This window comes from Fukomys damarensis, unplaced genomic scaffold, assembly GCF_012274545.1.
Source record: "Fukomys damarensis isolate Sample0158 unplaced genomic scaffold, DMR_v1.0_HiC HiC_scaffold_7, whole genome shotgun sequence".
Lineage (NCBI taxonomy): Eukaryota > Metazoa > Chordata > Mammalia > Rodentia > Bathyergidae > Fukomys > Fukomys damarensis.
The window spans coordinates 19,332,172-19,355,530 of record NW_022900919.1 but is presented as its reverse complement, the minus strand read 5'-3'; the positions used below and the strand labels follow the sequence as shown (position 1 = coordinate 19,355,530).

At 43.3% G+C, this 23,359-nt stretch overlaps 1 protein-coding gene across 2 annotated transcripts in view; it reads left to right on the top strand.

Moving 5' to 3' along the window:
- The window catches only part of LOC104860070 (AP-3 complex subunit sigma-2), a 53,304-nt gene that overhangs the window by 21,044 nt on the left and 8,901 nt on the right, over window positions 1-23,359 (top strand). For both annotated transcript variants that reach the window (XM_019207052.2, XM_010621073.3), the window contains one exon: window positions 2,887-2,958. In XM_019207052.2, the coding sequence (XP_019062597.1) occupies window positions 2,887-2,958 (72 nt within the window). The remainder of the gene's footprint in view (window positions 1-2,886; window positions 2,959-23,359) is intronic.

Here is a 23,359-nt window from a genome sequence, read left to right as displayed (position 1 = left end):
AAAAAACCGAAAGAAAGAAAGGAAGGAATGAATGAAGGAAGGAAGGAAGGAAGGAAGGAAGGAGAGGGAGGGAGGAGACAGAGGGAGGGAGGGAGGAGACAGAGTGAGGGAGGGAGGGAAAGAGAGAGAGAGAGAGAGAGAGAGAGAGAGAGGGAGAGAGAGAGAGAGAGAGAGGGAAAAGAAAAGAAAAGAAAGGAAAGGAAAGAAAAGAAAAGAAAAGAAAAAAGAAAAGAAAGAAAGGAAAGGAAAGGAAAGGAAAGGAAAGGAAAGGAAAGGAAAGGAAAGGAAAGGAAAGGAAAGGAAAGAAGATGAAAAAGGAAAAAGGAAAGGAAAGGAAAGGAAAGGAAAGGAAAGGAAAGGAAAGGAAAGGAAAGGAAAGGAAAGGAAAGGAAAGGAAAGAAAGAGTTTGCTGGGGCTTTTGTGTAAGAACCTTGCATTTCCTCTGACCTGTCTCCTGATAGTGGCAAAAGTTGCCAGATGTGCGCCAGATGTCCACCAGATGGCGCTCTGGGAAAGCACGGGAGCAGCCCTCAGACTCAGAGCTTGGGGATTTATTGGTTTCTACCTTTATGCGGTATTTAGTTTTCATGTTTTTAAATTTCCTTTCAGCCATCGAATCAAACAACATTTAAACATTTATATTTTTTACTTATAGCTTATGGAAAAGAAACTTGATACTTTAGTCTGTGCAATCTGGATTTAAGCGATTTTTATAAGTTTTTTTGACAATGAGAAATTGGTTAGAAATTATGTGCTTTCCTTTCATAGGAACTGAGATGTGGGGTAAGGCTGGCGTGCAGCATATGCAAGGGCCCTGGTTTAGTCCCCAGCACTGAGACAACTTTACAATTTAGTGAACGTTTATTAAATATTTAGTGTGCATTGGATTTGGAAAGATCACATAAGTAAAAATAATAGAAACTAAGAGTTATGATCTTTGGACGACAAGAAAAAAAGTGAAAATAGAAGGAAAAAATGGAAACAATGCTGTGCATAGGGAGGGGAGAAGGCTTGAGGGGGGGATTGGGATAAAATAAAATTTATTTTTAAAAATCAGTAATTGCCTTAATCACTATGAAGAACACAAAAAAATATAAAACATTGCTTTTTAGATGATATACAGTTATGAAAAATTAGAAAATGTAATATAAGGAATTCATTTATAATAGCAAAAGATTCCATAAGGGGCCAAGGATTTAGCCCAGTGGTACTGCCACCTGCCTTGCAAGCTCAAAGTCCTGAGTTCTATCCTTGGTACCAAAAAACTTCCATGTGATATCCAGGAATAGATGCAAAAATTCTATAAGATTCCTGTGGGTGAACTGATCTTCCTTGAATTGTCTTTCTGCAAGTGGACCACCCTTTTCCCGACACCTGTGACAGAACTGTGAAGTTCTGTGACAGAACTTCCTCTACATTCACATATTCCACAGATTTTTTGTTCTGTTTCATTTTGTTTTTTGAGACAGGGTCTCACTGTGTAGTTGAGACTGACCTAGTACTCACTATGTAGCCCAGGCTGGTCTCAAACTCACAGCGATCCTCCTGCCTCAGCCTCCCAAGTGCTGGGATTACAGATGTGTGCCACCATACCAAGCAATATTCCAGATTTCTATTGCCAAAAACATAAATATTTGTAGCTTCAAACAGTAACACGTCTCTCGAGGGCCTTCACTCTGTTTCTTTGAATGTATGCTATTAAATTCCTGCCAAATAAAGTCCTTCCTGTGCTTCTCAAAAAAAACTACGAGGGCTGGGGATTTAACTCAGTGGCACCATACCTGGCTTGCAAGCACAAGGTTCTGAGTTCAATCCCTGGTGTGGGGGTGGGGGTAGGGGGTAGGGTTGCACAAAAAAAACTGTAAGAGCTATATAAAGATTTTAAACTCAGCTAAAAATACAAAATAGAGCAAAATAAGTTAAGGAATTAAGAGGGAAAGGGAGGTGGAGAGAGAAGAAAAGAAAGAAAAGACAGAGTGAGATCAGCTCCAACTGTGTGCCTTGGTCCCTCATGGCTAGTAGGTCTTCTGTGGGCCACCACAGGATGGTTTGCCTGTTTGCACCCATCTTGTGCCACAGTGGAAGGGTGTGCCTGCTTCTGGTCACTTGCAGACCTCAAGTGAAACCCATTTTCATGCAGTGCTGAACAGTTGATGACATTGCTGATGGTGATACAGTTGAATGAAGTCATTCTCTGAGGAAGAGATAAGAAAGTGCAGGAAGTAGCTCAGTGCTCACGTTTGCCTGGCATGCACAAGGTCATGATTCCATCCCCACCACTGCAGAAAAGAAGTTAAGGATGATATCTGGATTATGGTTATATGATTATATTCATTTTGAGTATTCAGTAAGCTGTGTTTTTATCATTTGTATGCTTTTCTGATACGTTATACTAAAAAGTTTAAATTGTAGACATGTAAATTAAGCTGATTTATAGCTTTTTGAAGTTAATGTTGAATGAACAGACAAAACTATGTTAATACTAATAATGACAATTCGATGGTTATATCGCCACACCAAAAACAAGCTTTCCCTGTCTTAGATTGTCCCCCTGAACTGGGATAAGCAGGACACAAAAGGAAACAAAAGGGAGAGTTTAGCTGGGCATGGTGGTGCTTACCCGTGATCCCAGTGCTTGAGAGGCTGAGGCAGGAAGAACACCGTGAGTTCCAGGCTATCCTGGGCTACACATAGTTCAGAGCCAGCCTGAACTACATAGTGAGACCCTATCTCAAAAAATGCAAATTATCTCCTGCCAAAGAGGAGGAGAGTTTGTTTGGCTTTGAGATTCATCATAAGTAAATAGTATCATTATTTCCCCTTTATTTTGAAGTATGACATTTATGAACCTGTTCTTATTTCTCTTTTTATCTTTTTCTTTTCTAGGTTTTTGTAGAGACTCTAGATAAGTGTTTTGAAAATGTTTGTGAATTGGATTTGATTTTCCATATGGACAAGGTATGTTCTCTCCCAAATCAGGGTTACTGGAAAACTAAAAGAGTAGGGCCTCATAATCCATCTTTAAACCTTTATATTATTTCTCTTGGTTTTTCACTCTGACATAGTCCTGGAACCTGTTTTATTTATTTAAACTTGATAAGCTGGAGGGTTTTTTACGAAGCTGTATTAACAGGTTTTTTGTTTGTGTGTTTATTTGACTATACGGGGTCTCACTGTATAGTTCATGCCAGCCTTGAACTTGCTGTGTAGCCCAGGGTGACCTCGTGCTTTCGATTCTCCTGCCTCATCTTCTTGCTTGCTGGGATTACAGGTGTGTGTTATCATGCCTGGCTATCGACAGTTTTAGTCTGTAGTACAAGATTATTACTGGGCCTACATAATTGTTCCTCTTTTCCCAGTCAGACTTCTTGGTATAAGGCAACATGACAGTGGAATAACTGACTACCCAGCCAAAGGTGAGAGACACAGTTTTGTTATTAAATGAGTTTTCAAGAGCTAGGTCAGTGACAGTGAAACTTTGGAATACATAATACATGGGTAAAATTTGTGTCTTCCTCAGGAGTGAGATAGTAACTAATGCATCTGTAAATATTTTCAGGTCAGGTGCCACTGTAGGGAAGCATACTCAGAGGCAGATTGATTTTTTTTTTTTTTTTTGGTACCAGGGATCAAACTCAGGGCCTTGCACTTGTGAGACAGGTACGGTGCCACTGAGCTAAATTTCCGGCCTGAGAGGCAGAATTGAAATGGTCCCAAGTAGTGTTCTCAGGTTTGTTTTGCTAGAGCCTGTGTCCTTGTGTGCCAAATTCAGCACAGGAGATAGCCAGAGAGGAGATGGGAGCAGTTTTTTTTTTTTTAATCCAAGAGGGTGCATTGTGACACAGTAGTGTTCACTGGTGACTCTGCTGCTTGCTGTCATGGCCTTTGGAAAGAGATAGGCTTTTTAGGAGACTGCTGCTCACTATGAGGAAGTGATCTTTAATCATCTGTGGTTATTTTTGTTTGTTTGTTTGTTTGTTTGTTTTTCCTCGTTGAGTTTATTGGCACATTTTAGGTATACAGTACAGTTACATTCATCATTGGGATCTTGTACCTTTACATGACAGGTCTTGTTTCTCATTTTTTCCCCTTGTCCCTGCCCTCCTTTCACCCCCTCCTTCCCTAATCATCTGTTTTTATCATGACAAAGTGGCTCAGTGTCTCAGGTGTGTTGTAGTAGAGGACTTTATTGCCATTTTCCAGCAGGGTCTTCAGTCACAGTGACTACCAGGCAGTGCACTCCTGTTTGGCTGATGGAAAGGAATGCCCTTTTCTCCCAGCACTGGTTTGGCTGTGGGCTCCAGCAGCAGCTAGGCACAGGAGAATCACAGATTCCTTTCCCCTCTGTAGATACTGAACTCAGGACCATCACAGGGTCTCATGAGGAGTCCAGGGCTCCCTGAAACTCTTGAAGTATCACTTTCCCTTTTATGTGGATGCAGCCATGTCCTGTCTCCTCCTCTTTACAGGAACCAGAGTTGGTTTGTGCAGTTGTTAAAGGTGCTGCTACCCTGTGACTTCTGTTGTTCAAATTGGCTTCCCCTCTGTAGCAGGAAACAAGGGTGATAGGCCTTATTGTTCTTTACCTTCTTTGCTTGGTATTGTTTGTGAAATTTATCCATTTTGTTGTGAGTGGCCTTTCCATTGTGCTTATATCAATTTATATTTGGGATGAGCATTCTTATCGCCCCATATCCTGACCAAAAGTTGATGTTCTTGGTATGATAATCTCAGTACTGTTGACCAAGTTATTTCCATTTCTTTCCCTTTCAGGACACACAGTGGAATTACTTATCCCTGCCTTAGGGGTAGCTGTGTAAATGTAGCTAATAAAATGTCAGTGTTTGTGACATAAGAGCCAGTGCACAAATCTCCCTTTTTTCATTGTTTTGAAGTCGTGGAAGAATGGACACATCCTCCCATAGTTGTGTTAAATGGACTGATTTTCATATTCGATGTGTAGACATTTTGCTCAGTTTGTTCCAAACCTCACACTTTTGTGTCTGTTTTGCCTTCTCCGCTGACCAGAGTCTCCAGTGTGTGTCCAATGTAAGCAAGGGGGTGGAGGGTGGGCAGCAGGTCTCATTCCTAGTTTCCAGGGCTTCCAACCCTTCCTATGAAGTGCAGTGTTTGCTAGAGGTTGTTTTCTTTATTAGGGTGAGGAAATTTCTTCTTTCTATTCCTGGTGGATAAGGCGTTGTATTTGTTTTGTTTTGTTTTTTGTTTTTTTTGAGGCAGGGTCTCTCTAAGTAGTTTAGGCTGGCCTTGAACTCACTGTGTACCCCAGGCTGGCTTTGAAGTAGACATCCTACTACTTCAGCCTCCCGAGTGCTGGGATTGTAGGCATGCACCACCATATCCAGCATAAGGGTTTTTAATCATGAAAGGATGTTAAAATTTATCAAAAGCTTTTTCTTCTTCTCCTGAGGTAATCATGATTTTTTGCCTCATTCTCACACTACTTTGTAAGTATCTATGCAGATGTCTGCTGGGGCAGTAAATTCCAGTTCCAGCAGTGGACCCTTGTCTTATGAACTCAGTTCATTCCAAAGGCTGGTTATAACTCAAATTGGTTAATTGCCTTCAAGGTCTCTGTCCTGTATAATTTTAAGCTACACTTTCTTCCAGGCAGATTCAGTATTCTTAGAGAGACATTGGCCCAGGATTTCTCAGTTAACCCCATACAGGAAAAGATGTAATCTTCCTTCCAGAACTCTGTACCTGAGACCATCTGGAAGCATAAGCAGCTGGCATTTTGGTTGTGACTCAAGACCTTGGTTGTAAGTTAAAGCTAAAATTCCAAGTTGTTCGTATGTCAGGCTGGTCATAGCTCAAAAGTCCTCTGTTTATTATTGGGCATAGCTTTAAGAAGAAATAAAAGGCCATAAAAATGTTGCTCTTCCTTATGTATCTTATCTTCACATAGGTACTATAAAGTATTTTGCTGCTGCTGCAGATTTTTTTATACTTTGTAAAACTATTTTTAGTCAGGTGTGGTGATGGATGCCTGTAATTCCAGCACTCAGGGTGAGGCGGGGATTTTGAGTTCAAGACCAAGTTGGGCAACATAGCAAGTTTAGGGTTGGGTTGGGCTATGTAGTGAGACCCCACAATACTTTAAAGTTGTTCACACAGTGTTGGGAAATGACTGTTCGTGTCACCTGGGGTTTGAAGTGATGATGAAGGAGCCAGTCCTGCCCTAGCCACTTGTGGAATATCTGAAGGTGTTTGCTGCAGGTGACTTCCTCTGGGTACAATTTTAGGCTTTTCTCTGCCCTTATGTAAAGTAGCTGCTAATTCAGGTATCTTCTATTGATAAGAGACACAGGGTTTTGGTTTTGTTTTCTTTTATGTATATAGGCAGAAGACCAGTCATAAACTATAAGAATATCAGATCAGAGTTCTGTCTTGCTTTCAGACTCTCCCTGAATTGGGAAATTCCCATCAGCCCCCGCCCCAGCTGTCCTGGGTTGTTCACCTTGTGGGTGTGTGGCTAGAACAGCAGGCCTAGGGAAGAGACCAGATACCAACAAATTCCTGCTGCTCTGGCAAGCTGTTTATTTCAAATCTCGTGACTTCTTTTCCAGCCTCCTAAATAGTTTTTGTTAATATCCTCTTATCACTGCCTTTTTTTCCCCCTGGTTTTTTGAGGCAGTGTCTCACTATGTAGTTGAGACTGACCTGGAACTAACTTTGTAGGTCAGACTGGTCTTGAACTCACAGTGATCCTCCTGCCTCAGCCTCCTGAGTGCTGGGATTACAGACATGTGCCACCACACCTGGCTATCACTGCTTTTTTATTCTTCACTTCCCGCACACACATTTAAAGGAAGGTTTGTTTTATTTTAGAGCAAAGTCTTCTTTCTGTCTCTGGTTTTACACCATAATTTAGCTTTTTCAACTTTTTTTTTTCTATACCAGGAATTGAACTTGGGCCCTTGCATTTACGAGGCAGGCAGCAAAACCACTGAGCCAAATCCCCAGCCCTCAACTGGTTTTTGAAGCGTCTTTCTTTATTCTTCTGTATGTGTCAATCCTGCGATCGATTGCTCCAGTCTTACAGAGAATCCAGTTCTTCTCATGTGTGTATTGCCCCTTTAAATGTAATTCTGTTTCCATCATTTCATCCAAGGTAAATTTCTGGAATGGTTTATACCCAGCTCCCCCCGCCCTGTACTAGGGCTTGAACCTGGAACCTTCCAACTGAGCTATGTCCGCATACCTTTTTTATTAATTTTGAGTCAGGGTCTCACTAAGGCACCAGGTTGCCCTGACTAGGTTTAAATTTGAGATCCACTGTCTCAATCTCCAAGAGTGCTGGGATTATAGGGTGTGTCACCACTTCTGGTGTGAATGATTTCCTAATCTAATCTAGTAGCCATTTCTGATCATCTTTAATGTTTCTACAGGCTCTGCTGTTGCTAATCACTGTGTAGCAGTCCGCTTCCTTCATTTTGTCCACTTTTGTTTTTTTCTTATAGAACTGACCTGATTTTTCTGCTGTTCCACTGTACCCATGAGTTGTGTTATCAGGCATCTCTCCTAACTTTCATAGACCTGTCTGTCATCTGTAAGAATTCTCAACTTAGTCTGAGGGTCTAGTCCCGATGTAGGGTCAGCGTCCTAATCCCGTATTCCCAGCTGCCTTCTGATACCATTCTAGCGTCTATATTTCTTCATGCTCCTCTTTCCCAGAGCTGGCTGCAGCAGGGACCTGGAAAGCTGTTTCTCCCTGCACCTGCTCTTCTCAGTAGAGCTGCCCTTTTCCTGTCGTGTCCCTCAGAACCTTCCTCCTCCTTCCTTGTTCCTGACATCCAGTCAGCCACCAAACCTGTTCCATTTTCCTGTAGGGTCCTTCTTTGCTTTTGCTCCGGGTCTGGGGATTTAGCTCAGTGGTTCTGCTGCCTGCCTTGTAAGTGCAAGGACCCAAGTTTGATCCCTGGTACCAAAAAATAAAATAAAATAAAAAAGATACTGCTTTTGCTCTTGAATTTACCAGTTATCAACAATTTGGTAACACTTACTGGTATCTCTTTCTCTGTTCAGATATTTCATTTTTCTCCTGAGCTACTTTGAGAGTAAGTTGCAGATGTTATAATTTCATCCCTAAATACTTCAGCAGACATCTCCTTAGATTTTGTGTGTAATTCTCACATAATATGTTGTGTATAATCTTATATGTTGCTGTGCATGGTGGTGTACACCTGTAATCCCAGCACTCAGGAGGCTGAGGCAGGAGGATCACCATGAGTTAAGAGTACCAGCCAGGGCTACATAGTAAATTCAAGGCCAGCCTGACTATATAGTGACACCCTGTCTTAAAACAAAACAAAAAATCCTGTATGCATGATAAATAATATACTGAGGCAATTAACATTAATGAATACTGTTTGTTTTCCAATGTAGTTCATATTTAAAATTGTCCAATGGTGACATATATGTATATCATATATAATAAAATGTTACATGTATGCCACATATTATTGATATCACATATGTGTAGATAGATATATGACATATATCGTATAAAATCCCAGTTTCATTTATGGATCAGGTGCTGCCTTTAATTATTATGTTTCTAGGTTTTTTTAATGCCTTTCTCTCTTCCTTGTTGATTCTACACAATGGAGTTAATTTTTCCTAAGCTGCTTCCCAGACTAGCCTTGACCAATTGGCCAGGCATTCAAGGCTGTCTCTATTTGCCTCTATCCTTTCCCAGCCTTAACGTACCACAGCTTCTTGCCAGCTGGAATAGACCATTCTGGCTCACTTGGCAGCTCCTGCCTGGTGCTCTGCCTGAGCACTCGGACTCTACCCATCTTTTCCAAACTGAATCTGTCATTGCCGTACAGCTCAGATCCTGCCACCCTGAAGCTTATGTCCCCATCACCCAGCTGATCTGCTTTCTTTGGACCATAGATAGTATTATTTCTAACGTTGTGGGACCTTAATTTTATGCTTCTGTTTTCCTGCTTGATTGGACAACCCTTATCTTTGTTTTGTGTCCCTCACTGAATCTAGTGTGGTGTCTTATACTGAGTGGGACATTTTTCAAGTGAATGTCACTGAAAAGTTCCTGGAACTGTAAGTCATAAGTTTGCTCACAATTTAAACTTTTGGAGGCTGAAGTAAGGTCTGATGTCATAGTTTCCGGGGCCATCAGTGCTCCACACTGCCATTTCAAGCTTGTGAAAAATCTCCGAACACAGTTTGTTTAATATTATGACTGAACTGAGTGTTGGTGTTAATTATGGTAAAGTGAGTTGTGTTTAAAGAAAACTATGTGAGTGATTGAGTTAGCATTCTGATTTGAGTGTCTCCACAGCAAAGCTGTCTTTAGAACTCAGTGAGCTTCAGGATTTAGCAATCTGCCAGGCATGGTGGCACATACCTATAATCCTAGTACTTAGGAGGCTGAGATAGGAAGTTCGCTGTCAAGTTGGAGGCCAGCCTGGGCTATGTAGTGAGTTTAAGGTCAGCTGGAGCTGCATAGCTAGACCCTGTCTCAAAAAAAAAAAAAGATTCAGTAATCAGAGCCACAATTCAGTAACAGTGTCAAGGGGCTACTCAGGATTGTCCTCTTCATAGATTTCAACCTACAGTCTCAAGATAGTTGGAGTCTATCTTTCTGGGTGAGTCTGAGCTAAAGAAAACTAGAGTATGGAATTAAAATCTCTGCTGAGTATATTGCTGAAAGGAGAAAATGCTGAGCATTCAGATTGAACTTGTGAGTGCTAAGATACAAGGGTCACAAACAGTAATGATGGGTCATTTGCAAGTGTCCCTTCTGAGAACAGATTTAGTGATAACAAAGTGCATTCACGCCTTCCACACCCTAGTGACTTGGAAGCGACTGTCCTGATTGCCAGTCTCCAGAGGTGGAGTGCAGACTGAAAGACACATACTTTGTGCTCTTTAGATGAAGAAGAGTCTAGACTAGTGATGGTGAACCTTTTAGAGCTTTCAGTGATAACAACAGCTGGCTGAATGCCATAGGTTCACCTTCACTGGCCTAGACGGCAGGCAAGCACCCCACATTAGGGTGCCACCTGTAGCTGACCCACCCAGCTGGCCTTCTTTTGAGACCTAAATTTGCACCTTTGTTCTCCTTCACCTGGGGGTGGACAAGGGTGAATGACAAAGAGATGGAGTCAGTTTAACATGTGGGTACTTTAGTAGGCAGAGGAGCCCCTATTGTCTGGCTCATCTTGCCTTTATTTACCTAAACACAGGTATAAGCAACCAAAGTAACACAAGATTCGGTCTGCTTTCCAATAGCCATTATCACACACTCTGGTGTGCTAACAACTCAACCTCAGTTATCTTAAGTTTTCCCTTGCAATGTGCAATGTGCAGTCACTGCTGAGTGCAGCCTTTCTTTGTTCTCACAGAGGGGGCCAGTTAGGCCTCAATTCTCTGGACTTTCTAAATTTTGGTTCCTGTAGATACTGCTGGTTGGTCTGTGGGCCATTCCTGGTCATCTGCTTCTCTTTCCTAGAAGTGCTTAAGATGGAAGAGGAGCCAGGGCCTTGTGCCCCATCCTATCCCCATCCCTTCTCTGCTAATGCTTGATAGATTTTTGTGCCAGGGTTGGGTTTTTTTCTTAAGCAGCCAGGGAAATTTATTGTCATACCCTGGGACCAGTGGAGATCCATCTGTTATCTTCACTCCTTCATGTTGACCAGGGACTGTGTTTCACAGGCCAATTTCTTATTCCTTCAGGACAACTGATAGATATTAGCAAGAATGATTTCTTAAATTTCCAAGACTTCTATAATCTGTTTAAAAAAACAGAAAGAAAAGCTGAGAGTGCTCCAGACCACACTTAACTGTCTCTGCAGTACACATACTTAGCTCATTTTCTTAACTTGAACTTTGTGTGCTTCAAGATACACTCATTGGAGGCCCACATGAAACTATAGAGAGCCTCTTCAGTTTGTTTAGTCATCCTTATTACCAGTAAAGAGCAGAAGGTAATAGTGTACACAAAACAGCAGAATTTAACCTTCAGAGCTATCTGTTTGATATCCAGCCTTTTCAGTAAAACCCAGTGTTTGTCAAGACTGTAGTCAAGAGCAGAGCTTATCGCCAGTGAGATTGCTTGTGTGAATTGCAGTCGAAGTAAATTGTGTAACCTGTTGGTTGCTCCTTTGTAAGTGCCCTAAAAGGCTGGAATTGAGATTCAAGTCTATGGTTCTTGCTCTTCTTGATCTCTAGCTGAGAGCCCTTTACCAGGCTGATGTTTGTATCAAGTAGACAGAGACCCAGTGATACATCGCTCCCAGACTCCAATAGCTTACAATAAGATTTGTTTCTCTCTCATGCTTTGTGGCCATTGTGTTGTCTCTGCTCACAGTATCACTCGGGTCCAGGCTACTCCATCAGCTTGGGCTGCTACTGTGACACTACCCATCATGCAAACATTTCACCGCTAGTCACAGACTCACACCCACGGGGCTAGGAAAGCACATCCTACCATGTGCACAGGAGGAAGGAGAGCCTGGAATCCTAAATATTGCTAACGAGTGCCAGTTTTTCCATTTGTTCTTTTAGAGAGAAAGCTGACATTTAATTCAGTAACACTTTGTAGAAAGGAACTTAGAGATTTTACTATTGGAAAAATATAGAGGAACATTTCTGATCCTGTTTTTAGTATTTTGACACAGTCTCTCTCTGTAGCTCAGGCTGGCCTTGCACTCACTATGTAGCCCAGGCTTGCCTTGAACCCGCGATAATCCTCCTGCCTCAGCCTCCCTAGTGCTAGGATTACAGGGGTGTACCACCACACCCAGCTGAGGAATGGTCTTTTTTTGTTTGTTTGTTTTTTGAGACAGGGTCTCACTATGTAGTGGAGATTGACCTGGAACTCACTATGTAGCCCAGACTGGTCTCAAACTCACAGCATCCTCCTGCCTCAGCCTCCTAAGTGCTGGGATTACACGTGTGTGCCACCACACCCGGCTTTGGAATGGTTTTAAAAGAAGGAAATGTGGTTGTGTTTTAGGCAGACATCTTGTGTAGCTTTTCACCTTCTCTAACAGACTGATGGGGTTCTATATCTTACATACTTCCCACAGGAATTTAAGGTGACTGAAGGGTTTTCATTTCCCTAACAGAATAAATTGCTCCCATATCTGAGAGGCACACGACTTCTTCCTCCCACAGCTTTTAACCAAGCCATTGCTTTACCTTGGCTCTGACCCTGGTGATGTGCTGGTGCCAACGGAGAGCACTTTCTCCTTTTCCCTCTGGTTATCGGACAAACAATGAACCTTTATGGAGCATTCACTGAGGGCACTGTGAAGAGGGAAGGTAAAGATAAGATTTGTCTTTCATGCTAATTCTCTACCCTCAAGGTACTCATAGTGTAGGGGCAAACTGTCAGCCAGGACATACAGACAGGTCGTCCAGAAGAATGGGAGACGCACCCAGAAGTTTTGGAGGCAAAGTGTACAGTTTTATTCTTTTTTGTTTTGGTACTGGGGATCAAACTTGGGACGTTGTGCTTTCAAAGCAGGAGGCAGAACCACTGGGCTAAATCCCAGACCCCTACAGTTTTATTCTTAACCCCAGCCGGTCAGTCTGGGACTTCATAAAGAGACTGATCTCCCTTTGGGGTTGAGCAGGGTAAGTTATACTCTCAGGAGGGGCAGGCTTGCAGAGTTAAGCACTTTACATTGGCTACATAGAGCACACGTCATTTGGGCCCAGCAAATTCTCTGGTTATCAGATATTTTAGACAGCAAACTCAGTACACAGAGCCACATCCCATTTACATTTGTCGGGGAGACAGAAGTAATAAAACTGAGAACAGAGAGGGCTGGGGATTTAGCTCAGTGGTTCCTCCACCTGCCTCACAAGCAAAAGGTCCTGAGTTCAATGAAAAAAAAAAAAAAAAAAAAAAAAACAGAACAAAGAAAATTCCTGACATGCTTGAGAGGAAGTGTCCAGATGCGTTGAGAGAATGGGGGAAAACTTTTCCACCAGGAAGTTCCAGTTCAATAGTCTGCTGGAAAGCAAGGCACTGTGCAGGTTTTGAGCTGGGTTCTCTGCTCCCAGCAGTCTATAAGGATCTTCCTGAGTTTCCCAGGCTGGCCTCAGTTGAGATCCTAGGTTTGCACTACCACACCCAGCTCAGTGGAGCAGTTTTGACTTGCCCTCATTCTTTCTTTCTTTCTTTTTTTTTTTAGTACGGGGATCGAATTTGAGACCTTGTGCTTATGAGGCAGACAGCAGAACCACTGAGCTAAATCTCTGGCCCTAATTCTTTTTTTTTTTTTTTTGAGACAGAGTATCGCTATGTAGTTCAGGCTGGCCTTGAACTCACTATGTTGCTCAGGCTGGCCTCAAACTCACCGTAGTCCTCCTGTCTCATTCTGAGTGCTGGGATTATAGGCCTGCGCCATTATGCCATTTCTTCATTCTTAAAATATTTTGTTCTTCATTTCCATAACACACATTAATCTGGTATTTTCCCCCCTACCTTTTTCTCTGTTCTTTGGGACTTCTTACCTCTTAAATAGTCGCTGTTCTTTTTCTTATAGACATTCTCAGGAATTTACAGTCTCCTCATTTTACTTACCTGTCTGCTGGTGACTCCTCAGTTGCCACCCAAACCCTCTGCACGTCACACTCACTGTGTCCAAAGCAGAACCTCCTGCCCAGCCCCTCCAGACTGATGGTTCCTCCCTACTTCACGGAAGTTATTCCTGGGGGGCTTCTCCTTGCTCTGCCCTCCTGCCCCAGACTGATGGGGGTGCACCTGTCTGGACTGCTCTTGCCCTTGCTTCTAATACAGGTCATGTTTTCCTTCATTCTCATGGTTTAGAGCCCAAATATCTGGGCTTGAATTTCTCCTCTGCTACTTAGAAACTGTGCTTTGGGAACTCGCATGTAATGGCACCTGGCTCATGGGGTGGCTGTGAGGGTTAAATGTGCGTAAGTGCTTAGAACAGGGCCTGTACACGGTGCTTCGGTACTTCGTTGTTCTGTTTGTTCCCACCACGTAGCACTGAGAAGCTGGGATCAGACTGTCTGCTTATGCACACTGGTTAGTCAGTTACTGTTGAATTTATAGAGGAACCTCCCCCCATCGTAGGTGCTAGGGAAACAGTTAATGAATATTCCCTCTTCATGAATCTTCCATCTAGTAGAGGGAAACAAAATCAAATATTTGTTGGGCAGCAGTAAGCACAGGGGAGAAAATAAGTGAAGCAAGGTAAGGGTTGGTAGATCTGACTGGATGTTTTATGTAGTGTAGGTAGGAAGGTGTCCAGTAAGATAGCATTTGAAATCCAACCTGAAGGAAAGAAAAGTGAGAGCTATGTGGTCCCCTGGAGAAGAGGGGAAACCAGGGACAAAGACCTTAAGGCAGGAAAGTGTTTGCGGTGTTTGAGGGAGAGCAGGTTCACCATTCTAGCTGGATCTCAGTGAGCCAGGAGAGAAGGAACAGGAGGTGAGTGGGGAAACGAGGAGGACTGAGGAGACCGGTAAGATCACGGCCACTGCAGAGGACCTCAGAGAAGTGTGGGGATTGACCTGAAACAGACTGTTCCTTGTGCACGTCACCTGTGTCTCTCATTGGTCCTTTAGGCCAGGACCCTGGCAGCACAGGCCATCCTTCCTCTTGGCTTTATTGCTAAGCACAGCAGGTAGTTATATTGCTCTCTGCTGCTGGAAGGCAAAGTCTGAGCTGGAGGCCAGATAAACAGGTCGTCTACAGATTGTCCCCTCCTTTCCGAGCCTTCAGAGTGGGAAAGCTCCACAAAGTGCCTGCCACGCCTTCTGCATCCAAGCAGTCACTAGATGGCCTCACTCTCATTTTTTTCTTCATTCCACCTCTGCCTTTCCTTTTCTTCCCATTACCCAATGCAGATACTGGGTACTCAGCTCTGTCACTACAGCAGCTGTCTTCAGCCTTTGCCCCAGCTTCCTTCACACAGTCTGACCTTCCACAGAAAGCATAGCTCCCTCCATCTTCTCTGCAGTCCACATGCTTTCCCCCACCCTGTCAGGGTCCTCACCAGCAGCCATCAGGCTGTGCACTGAGGCACAGCCCCTCAGGCCGGCAGACCTTCTCTTCCTTCCATCTACACCCGGCCAACTCCCCATGCTGCCTCTGCCCATGCTGCTGTATGGTGCCTTCTCTCCTCCTTCAAGCTTTCCAGCAAGACCCAATTTGGATTGACCTCAGACAGCCTTCTCTGAGTTATAGTTCTCTAGACTACTTGTGTTCTTACTCATAGTCTGATGATGTGTTCAATCCTAATTAGCCGGGCGTCGTGGCGCACGCCTGTAATCCCAACACTCAGGATTTCTGAGGCAGGAGGATCGCTGTGAGTTTGAAACCAGCCTGGGCTACCTAGTGAGTTCCAGGTCAGTCTCAACTACATAGTGAGACCCTGTCTCAAAAAGCCAAAAAAAAAAAAAAAAAAAGATCCCGCTAGCACATTTTAAGCAAATAAACGGGTATGGCTCAATGGTAGAACACTGCCCAGGACGCCCAGTTGGGTTCATCCCCAGAACCCCCACCCAGCAAAATTCACAGAGAACTCTAACTCCTAATAGAAATGTGTTGGTTTTTGTTTTGTTTTTAAGAAAAGGAAGTAATAATGTGCAATGAACTTACTTTGCCACAGTCAACTATTCATCCTTAAACGGCATACTACTAAGTGATGCTCCTTTTACTGAACACGAAAAACAGTTTGTGAGTTGCTAGGTGCCTTGCTGTTCCCTCTCCCTGTGTGCCTCCTCTGTCCACCAGTTAGTTTCACCTGCCCCTCTGAGCTAACGCAGCCTTTTGAACTTGGGTCATCACACATATCACAGCCTTCCTTTTATTATCATGAATTCTGTATGTGTTTTATCTTCCTTTCTTGATTCCAAGACCTCCAAGGACAGAGTCCACATTTCATCTTCACTTCCTTCTCCTACCTCTTCACATTCTGTGATTTTTAAACATATTTGAAAATAGATGTTGTTGCATAGATGAAAATGAGTGAGGGCCGGGGATTTAGCTCAGTGGTTCCACCACCTCCCTCACCAAGTACAAGGTTCTGGTACCAAAAAAGAAAGAAAAGAAAAGAAAAGAAAATGAGTGAGTGCCTGGAACTAACATTTCCTTGGTGCGGTAGGTCAGTGTACACATTTAACTCATTTAGCTGTAGCCATCTGAAAAAGCGAGAGAGGGCTGGGGTTTTAGCTCAGTGGTTCCTCTGCCTGCCTGTCAAGTGCAGGGTCCTGAATTTTATCCCCAGTACCAAAAAGGAAAAAAAAAAAAAAAAAGCAAGAGAGAAGTTCTAAATGTAGGATGATTACACCCTCATTCTACTCAGTGTCCACTTGGAGCTGGTGTGAGATGAGAGGTTTGGATCTGCTCTTCTTTGTTTCTGTTGCCAAGCCCCTGCCCTGTGTCTCTCATAAGCATCTTAAGATGCTAAAAAGAGTTCTGATACTTACAGCCAGTCTTCAGTCTATGCAGGTCCTAAACAAGCTAGCTGCATCGTCTGGTACTCAGCTGAAAGAAAAAAATGAAAAACTAGCCAAGCTAGTAATCCCAGTACTCAAGAGGCTGAGGCCATAGTGAGTTCCAGGCCAGCCTGAACTACATAGTGAGTTTCTGTCTCAAAAAACAGACCTGAAAATCTGAAGCAGCAGTCACTTCTATTGCTAGAGGAAGAATTAGCTGTGTTGGACTGTATATGCTATTTAAGGTATTTGGGATCGTGTATAATTTTTATCTTACTTTGTGAACACAGGACTTACACCTCTGTGAGATGAGATTCCATTGGATTGATTCGTTGTTCCTTGAAAATGCATGATCATGTGAATGAGAGAGAGAGATGAAGAAATAAGTTGAGGGCTAGGGATTTTGTCTTGTGGAACTTCATGACAAGAAGATAATGTGTGGAGAAAAGTTAAAATGTCCAATCTGGAGGGCAAGGAAGATCATAAACGTGGTTTAAGAGATTTTAATAGCAGGTGAGGAGAAAGAACTCCAAATAGCATAGCTGCTTAGGACCAGCCACTCTGCCTGAGAGTCCCTGGATGCATCTCAGATTACAGTGCAAACCACCAATTGATATAACAGTGAGTGCTAAAATACCTAAAGCTAACAGAATATGCTGTTTTCGATGACATGGGAATATGTAATATACTTTCTTTTCTTTTTTTTAAAGGGGAAGGGGCTTATTTATTTATTTATTTTTGGTACCGGAGATCAAACTCGGGATCTTGGGCTTGCAAGGCAGGCGGCAGCACCACTGAGCTAAATCCCCAGCACCCGGAAACCTTTGAAAGTGTATTATGTGGGCCGGGGATTTAGCTCCATGGTGCCCCTGCCTACCTCACAACCTCAAGGTCACGAGTTCAATCCCCCGTACCAAAAAAAAAAAAAAAGAAAAAGAAGAGGTTTCCATTAAAATAATCTCCATGGAGGAGCTGTGCGTGGTGGTGCACATTTGTAATCCCAGCCTCCAGAGGCTGAGGCCAGAAGATCAGAGGAAGTTTGAGGCCAGCCCAGGCTTCATAGTGAGTTAAAGGCCAGCTGAACTACATAGTGAGGCTCTATCTCAAAACACAAACAGAATGGGGCAGGGATTTAGCTCAGTGGCATAGAGCCTGCCTCAAAATCTCAAGGTCCTAAGTTTGATCTCCAGTAACAAAAAAAAAAGAAAAAATCATGGTGATTTAATGTTTAACTCTTTCACACACTGTTTTGTCTCCTTGGCTAGAAAGCCACTCTCTTAGTAGAGCCGAATGTGCCTGGTTCTTCTCTGAGTCCTCCCTGCACAGCCACTTAGCCAACTGGTGGAGAGTTTGATAACCAGACATTCATTTTTAGGCCACAGGAATGAGGTCAGCCAGTGCTTCCCATGTTTTAAAACACTGCTGGGACCTTGGACTTTGGAAGGAGATAACGGAAGGGCACATGTACCTGGTCTCTGGGTGTTTTTCTGCCTCCTGTTTTTTTTTGTGTGGACGCTTAAAATTGAATCCAGGGCCTTTTTACTGAGCTTCATTCCCAGACCTTTGCAAATTCATTTAATTTTTAATGATTAATTTTTTAATTAATACATGTTTATAGTATATAATGTTTACATTCCTAATGTGGAGTTGGTACATGTACATAACACATCTTAATTCCTTTTTTCATCCTCTGTCCCTTTCTTCCTCCTGCCTCCCTTGATCCTTTGATTTTTTTTTTTTGGTATTTTGAGACAGGGTCTCACTATGTAGTTGAGACTGACTTGGAACTCACTATGTCGTCCAGGCTGGTCTCAAACTCATAGTGATCCTCCTGCCTCAGCCTCCCGAGTACTGGGATTACAGGCGTGTGCCACGATGCCCAGTGATCCTTTGATATCTTGATCCCCTTCCCCTTTGAGGAAGATTTTTCTTTTTCTTTCTTTCTTTTTTTTTTTTTTTTCTTTTTTGTTGAGACAGAATCTTGCCAAGTCATTAAATTGCCCAGGCTGGGCTGGAACTTGTAATCCTCCTACCTTAGCCTCCCAGAGTCCTGGGATTACAAGCATGTGTCACCACTCCCATTTTCATTTCTTTCTAATATGAAAATATGGGAACTAGAGACTGGCTTTGGGTCAAGATGATTCTCAAGTGGCTTTCTCTTCCCCTGTTATTGCTGAGTCCACCCCTGTTCTTTGGCTGCATAACAGCCACCACACCCTCCAGTGTAGATAAGAAAGTACCCATCTACCAAGAATCTCTTCTCTCTTCCCATGACCCTGCATTTTTCTCTGTGGCTAGTGTTCTGTGCAGTAGCGCAATCATTTTAAGAAGGGTGAGAGACCCAGGCATGGTGGCACATGTCTGTAATCCCTGCACTTGGGGGGCTGAGGCAGGAGGACCGCTGTGAGTTTGAGACCAGCCTGGGCTACATAGTGAGTTCCAGGTCAGTCTCAGTTAACTACATAGTGAGATCAAAAACAAAAACAAAAGAAAAAGGATGAGAGAGAGTGATTGACTGGGGGAATGAGCCCTGTGTTTTGTGGCACAGCAGGTCTTTGTCCTCCAGTGCAGACCCTGGATGTGATGAAGGCTGGGATGTGGAGTGACTGACAGCCCACCTCTTCCCCTGTCTGCCCAGGAAGTTCTGTTGGATGGGGCCCAGCCATCCTGAAGGAGAACTGTTGTAGAAACTGCATAAGTTATATTTAGGTGTAGCTGCAGGGCTTCTTTGTACTACCACACCTCAGTAACATTAGGGATTTCACTTGTCTTTTGTGAGCTGCTTACCTGAGAACTTGATGTTCTATTTATGGGAAAATGCGTTATAAGTTTTAATACTTTAAGCTTCTGAAACATGACTAATTCAAGATTTGGAGACTTCTTATCAGAGGAAAAGACTAATTTCAGTGTTTTACTCATGCTTGTTAATATTCAGGCTCCAGAAGATAGGGATGGTTTCTGTTACTGTGGGATTAGATTCAGAACTTTTGTGGCTGCTGAGAAATGTAGCTCAGGATGGAGCTCTTGAAGATCCTGGCATCCTCCCACCTGGAGACTGACTTGTCTCCACCTCCAGTGTTTCAGAGGCAGGTGCCAGAGGTGTACTTGTATCTTTAACTGACACTTTCGGTTTTTTGTTTTGGGTTTTTTTGTTTGTTTGTTTGTTTGTTTTTGGTACTGGGGATTGAACTTGGGCCCTTGCACTTGTGAGGCAGGCGGCAGAACCACTGAGCCAAATCCCTGGCCCCTGACTGACACTTTCTTTTTCTTCTTGGGCTCTATTAGTCTATTAGAAGCTAGCAGGCTCATGTTAATCTCCTTTATCTGGAAAGGTCCCAGGCAGTAGAGCGTATTTTGTAGTACCAGACTGGGAGGCCATGTGTTAGAACCTGGACTTTTGATTCCACTCCTTTGTCCATTCTGCCAGTTCCTGTCCTGTCCACTTGCCAAGCCCAGGCACCAGCACTGGGCACGGGGGAAGAATGACAGGGGACCTGCCTTTCAGAGAACGCAGTCAAGGAGAAGAGGCAGAAGGTGAGAAAGAGCAGTATGACAGCACATCGAGTTGTGTCTCTCATGTCCCTGAGGAGGGTGCTAACACAGTCCAGAGGGGACCTACCTCCTTAGCTTTTTGTGAGTTTGGTTGGCTCAACTGTTTGGTTTTAGTGCCTCCAACATGGAAGACTATTTCTGATTTTTACAGAACTGCTGAACAGGATTGTCAAGGATCAGGAGAAAGTATTTCAGGTTGGGGCAGCAAATAGCCAGACTCAGTAGTGCTGCAAATCTCTGCTCTGATTTCGAGAGGTGCTTTCTCTGTCAAGAGCCATTCTACATAATTGTGGGGGAATGACCATCTCATAATTAAATTCTGATTAGTACTAAGGCCCAATGCTCCTTCACTTCAAACACACTGATCCCGTCATCATTCTTGCCATTTTCTGAAGCAGTTCTGGAAGTCCGCTTCTATTAGTGTCTTTACAAGCTATGATGAAAGCATGGTGAAGCAGGCTCTTTTAAATACATTGTGGTGTTTCCTCATCCACCTTACTCACTGGACCTAGCCCCTGAAGACCTCTGGCCCTTCCCTAAAGTCAAAATGACCAAGAAAGGTCAGTGTTTTGAATCATCAAGATTTTGAGGTAGCCACAATAGTACAACTAAAGATACTCATGAAACAAGACTTTCAGAACTGGTTCAGAAAGTGACAAGAGTAATGGGATAAGTGTGTTCAAAGCCAAGTAAGTATTTTGAGAGGGATTCATGGCAATTTGTCTTTTCTTTCTTTCTTTTTTTTTTAAATTTGTTTGGTTTTTTGAGACAGGGCCTCACTTTGTAGTTCAAGCTGGCCCTGAATTCGCTTTGTCACCCAGTCTAGCCTTGAACTCACAGTGTCCTCCTGCCTGTGCCTCCCAAGTGCTGGGGTAACAGGTGTGCGCCACTAGGCTTGTCTTTTAGTGCAGTACATTTAAAAGAAACCAAACATTCACTGTTTTTGTTGAAATGTGGTCATAAACTTATACATCTCAATCTTAGAAAACATCAGCTTCCACCTCACATTTTACCTTTTCAGATTTCACATGCAGGGCTCGGGGTATAGCTTGGTGGTAGAGCACTCGCCTAGCATCATGAGGCCCTGTTCAATTCCCCACGACCAGACCAGGGATTTAGTTCAGTGGTTCTGGCACCTGCCTTGCAAGCATAAGGACCTGAGTTTGATCCCCTGTACCGGGAAAAAAAAAGTCAATTCTCCACGACCACACACACACACACACACACACACAAATTCAGATTCACTACCCAAAGTATTTGTTCCATTGCCGTCTCCTTATATCAGGTTGTCCTATTGATCCTTTTTTGATTATCTTAATCGTCATGTTCAGATGAAACGTCTGTTTGTGATTATTTCTAGATCATATCATCATTGGGTTTGCCAAGAACTAAGAAATCAATAGCACCTTTGTTTAAACTTTTAAATTTTTTTTTTTTTTTTTTTTTTTTTGGTTCTTTGGAGACAGGATCTCATTATGTAGTTGAGACTGACCTGGAACTCACTATGTAGCCCAGGCTGGTCTCAAACTCAAAGCAATCATCCTGCCTCAGCCTCCTGAGTGCTGGGATTACAGGCATGTGTCACCGTGCCCAGTTTAAACAGACATTTTTGAATAAATTCTGAATATGTCTAGTGTGGAGACTCCTCAAAAAACTAAAACTAGAGGTTCCATTTGACCCAGGTATTCCCCTTCTTGGTATCTTCCCAAAAGAATTAAAAGCATTATAACATAGTGATGTATGCACACCCATGTTTATAGTGGCACAGTCTGTGATAGCTAAATCTTGGAAATGGCTCAGATGCCCATCAACCAACAAATGGATAAAGAAGATGTGGGTTTAAAAAAAAAAAAAATACAGTGGAAGCTGGGCATGGTGGTGCACACCTGTAATCCCAGCACTCGGGAGGCTGAGGCAGGAGGATCACTGTGAGTTCGAGACCAGCCTGGGCTACATAGTGAGTTCCAGGTCAGTCTCAACTATGTAGTGAGATCCTGTCTCAAAAAGACAAAAAACAAACAAACAAAGAAGAAACGACACCATCTTTCAGGCCCACCTTTCAGCCAGCAGAAGAGGTCTTAGCCAGTTTGCAGGATCACATGGACAGCTGTTTGCACGTCCTTGGCTACTTTAACCAGTGGGGTCAGTGTGCTTACCAAAGGGGAGGTGTAGTATTTGCAGATCTGTTCGTGCCCATGTACTGTTGTTGTGATTATATAATTTACTAATACACAGGTAATGCAGGAGTGGGAAGAGAGAATGGCTCTGTGAAAACTAAGGTGAATACTTCAGGAGGGCAAATAGCTTAAAAAGGACAGGAAGTTGACTTCTGCTTAGGAAGGACAATGAGCAGATTAGAGGTGGAGGGGCCCCAACAGTCTGGAGGGTTTCTGTTCTTCCTGCTCCACAGGCATTGGGGTTCTTTTTCAGGGACACTAGCAGTTGTGGATGATGTACTCTGAGTGAGTTTTGTGCAATAGCATCGAACTCTAACCAGCAGAAGAGATCTTCTTGGCCCTAATTGGTGGCTTTCATATTTTCATTTATTTAAAGAAAAAAAAAGCTGGGCATGGTAGTGCATGCCTGTAATCCCAGCACTCAGGAGGCTGAGGCAAGAAGATCACCATGAGTTCCAGGCCAGCCTGGGCTACCCTACCCTGTCTCAAAAAAACAAACTGTGCCGATGATGCTAGGCTTGGACTTTGGGGGTGGGGGTGGGGGTGTCACGATAAGTCACAATAAATATATCTTTATTACTTGAGTTGTCACTTGTCAATGCTGTCTGTGGGTTCTCAGTCATGATGTGAGGACATCAGTGTTCACAGTCTGCCTCCCTCCTTCCCACTTACCTTTCTGAGTTCTGCAGCGGTGGATGAGGTGATGCAAGGAGCCCTCACCATCTCCCGATCCCATTTAATCTTGGCCCTCATGCTGAGTGTCTTCAGACTTGCTGCCAATCTTTTTTTTCTATTGTCTTTCTAGTCACCCCAGGTTTGTCCTTTTGTAGATTACTCAAGAAAAGGACTGGCAACAATGTCTCCCAGCCTTTACTCTTGTTTGACAGTCAAATGGATATCAACTCTTTGCTTCACATTTTGTCTCCCTGAGAATGTTGTAGGCTATTGCTCCTCCTCTGCTACCATATACCTTGGAAAATTTTACACTGTTGTCCCTCTTTCAAGTGTTTTGTTGATCTTTTCACCTTGGTATCCTTTCTTAGGTGTGTCTTGCCCTGACTGCCCCTTGGCATACAATGTGCCTTTCAGTATGTGGGTCCCAGGCCTCTTGTGATTTAGAAACCTGGAACTCTGTCTTTACATGGTGGTGGTGGTGGTAACTA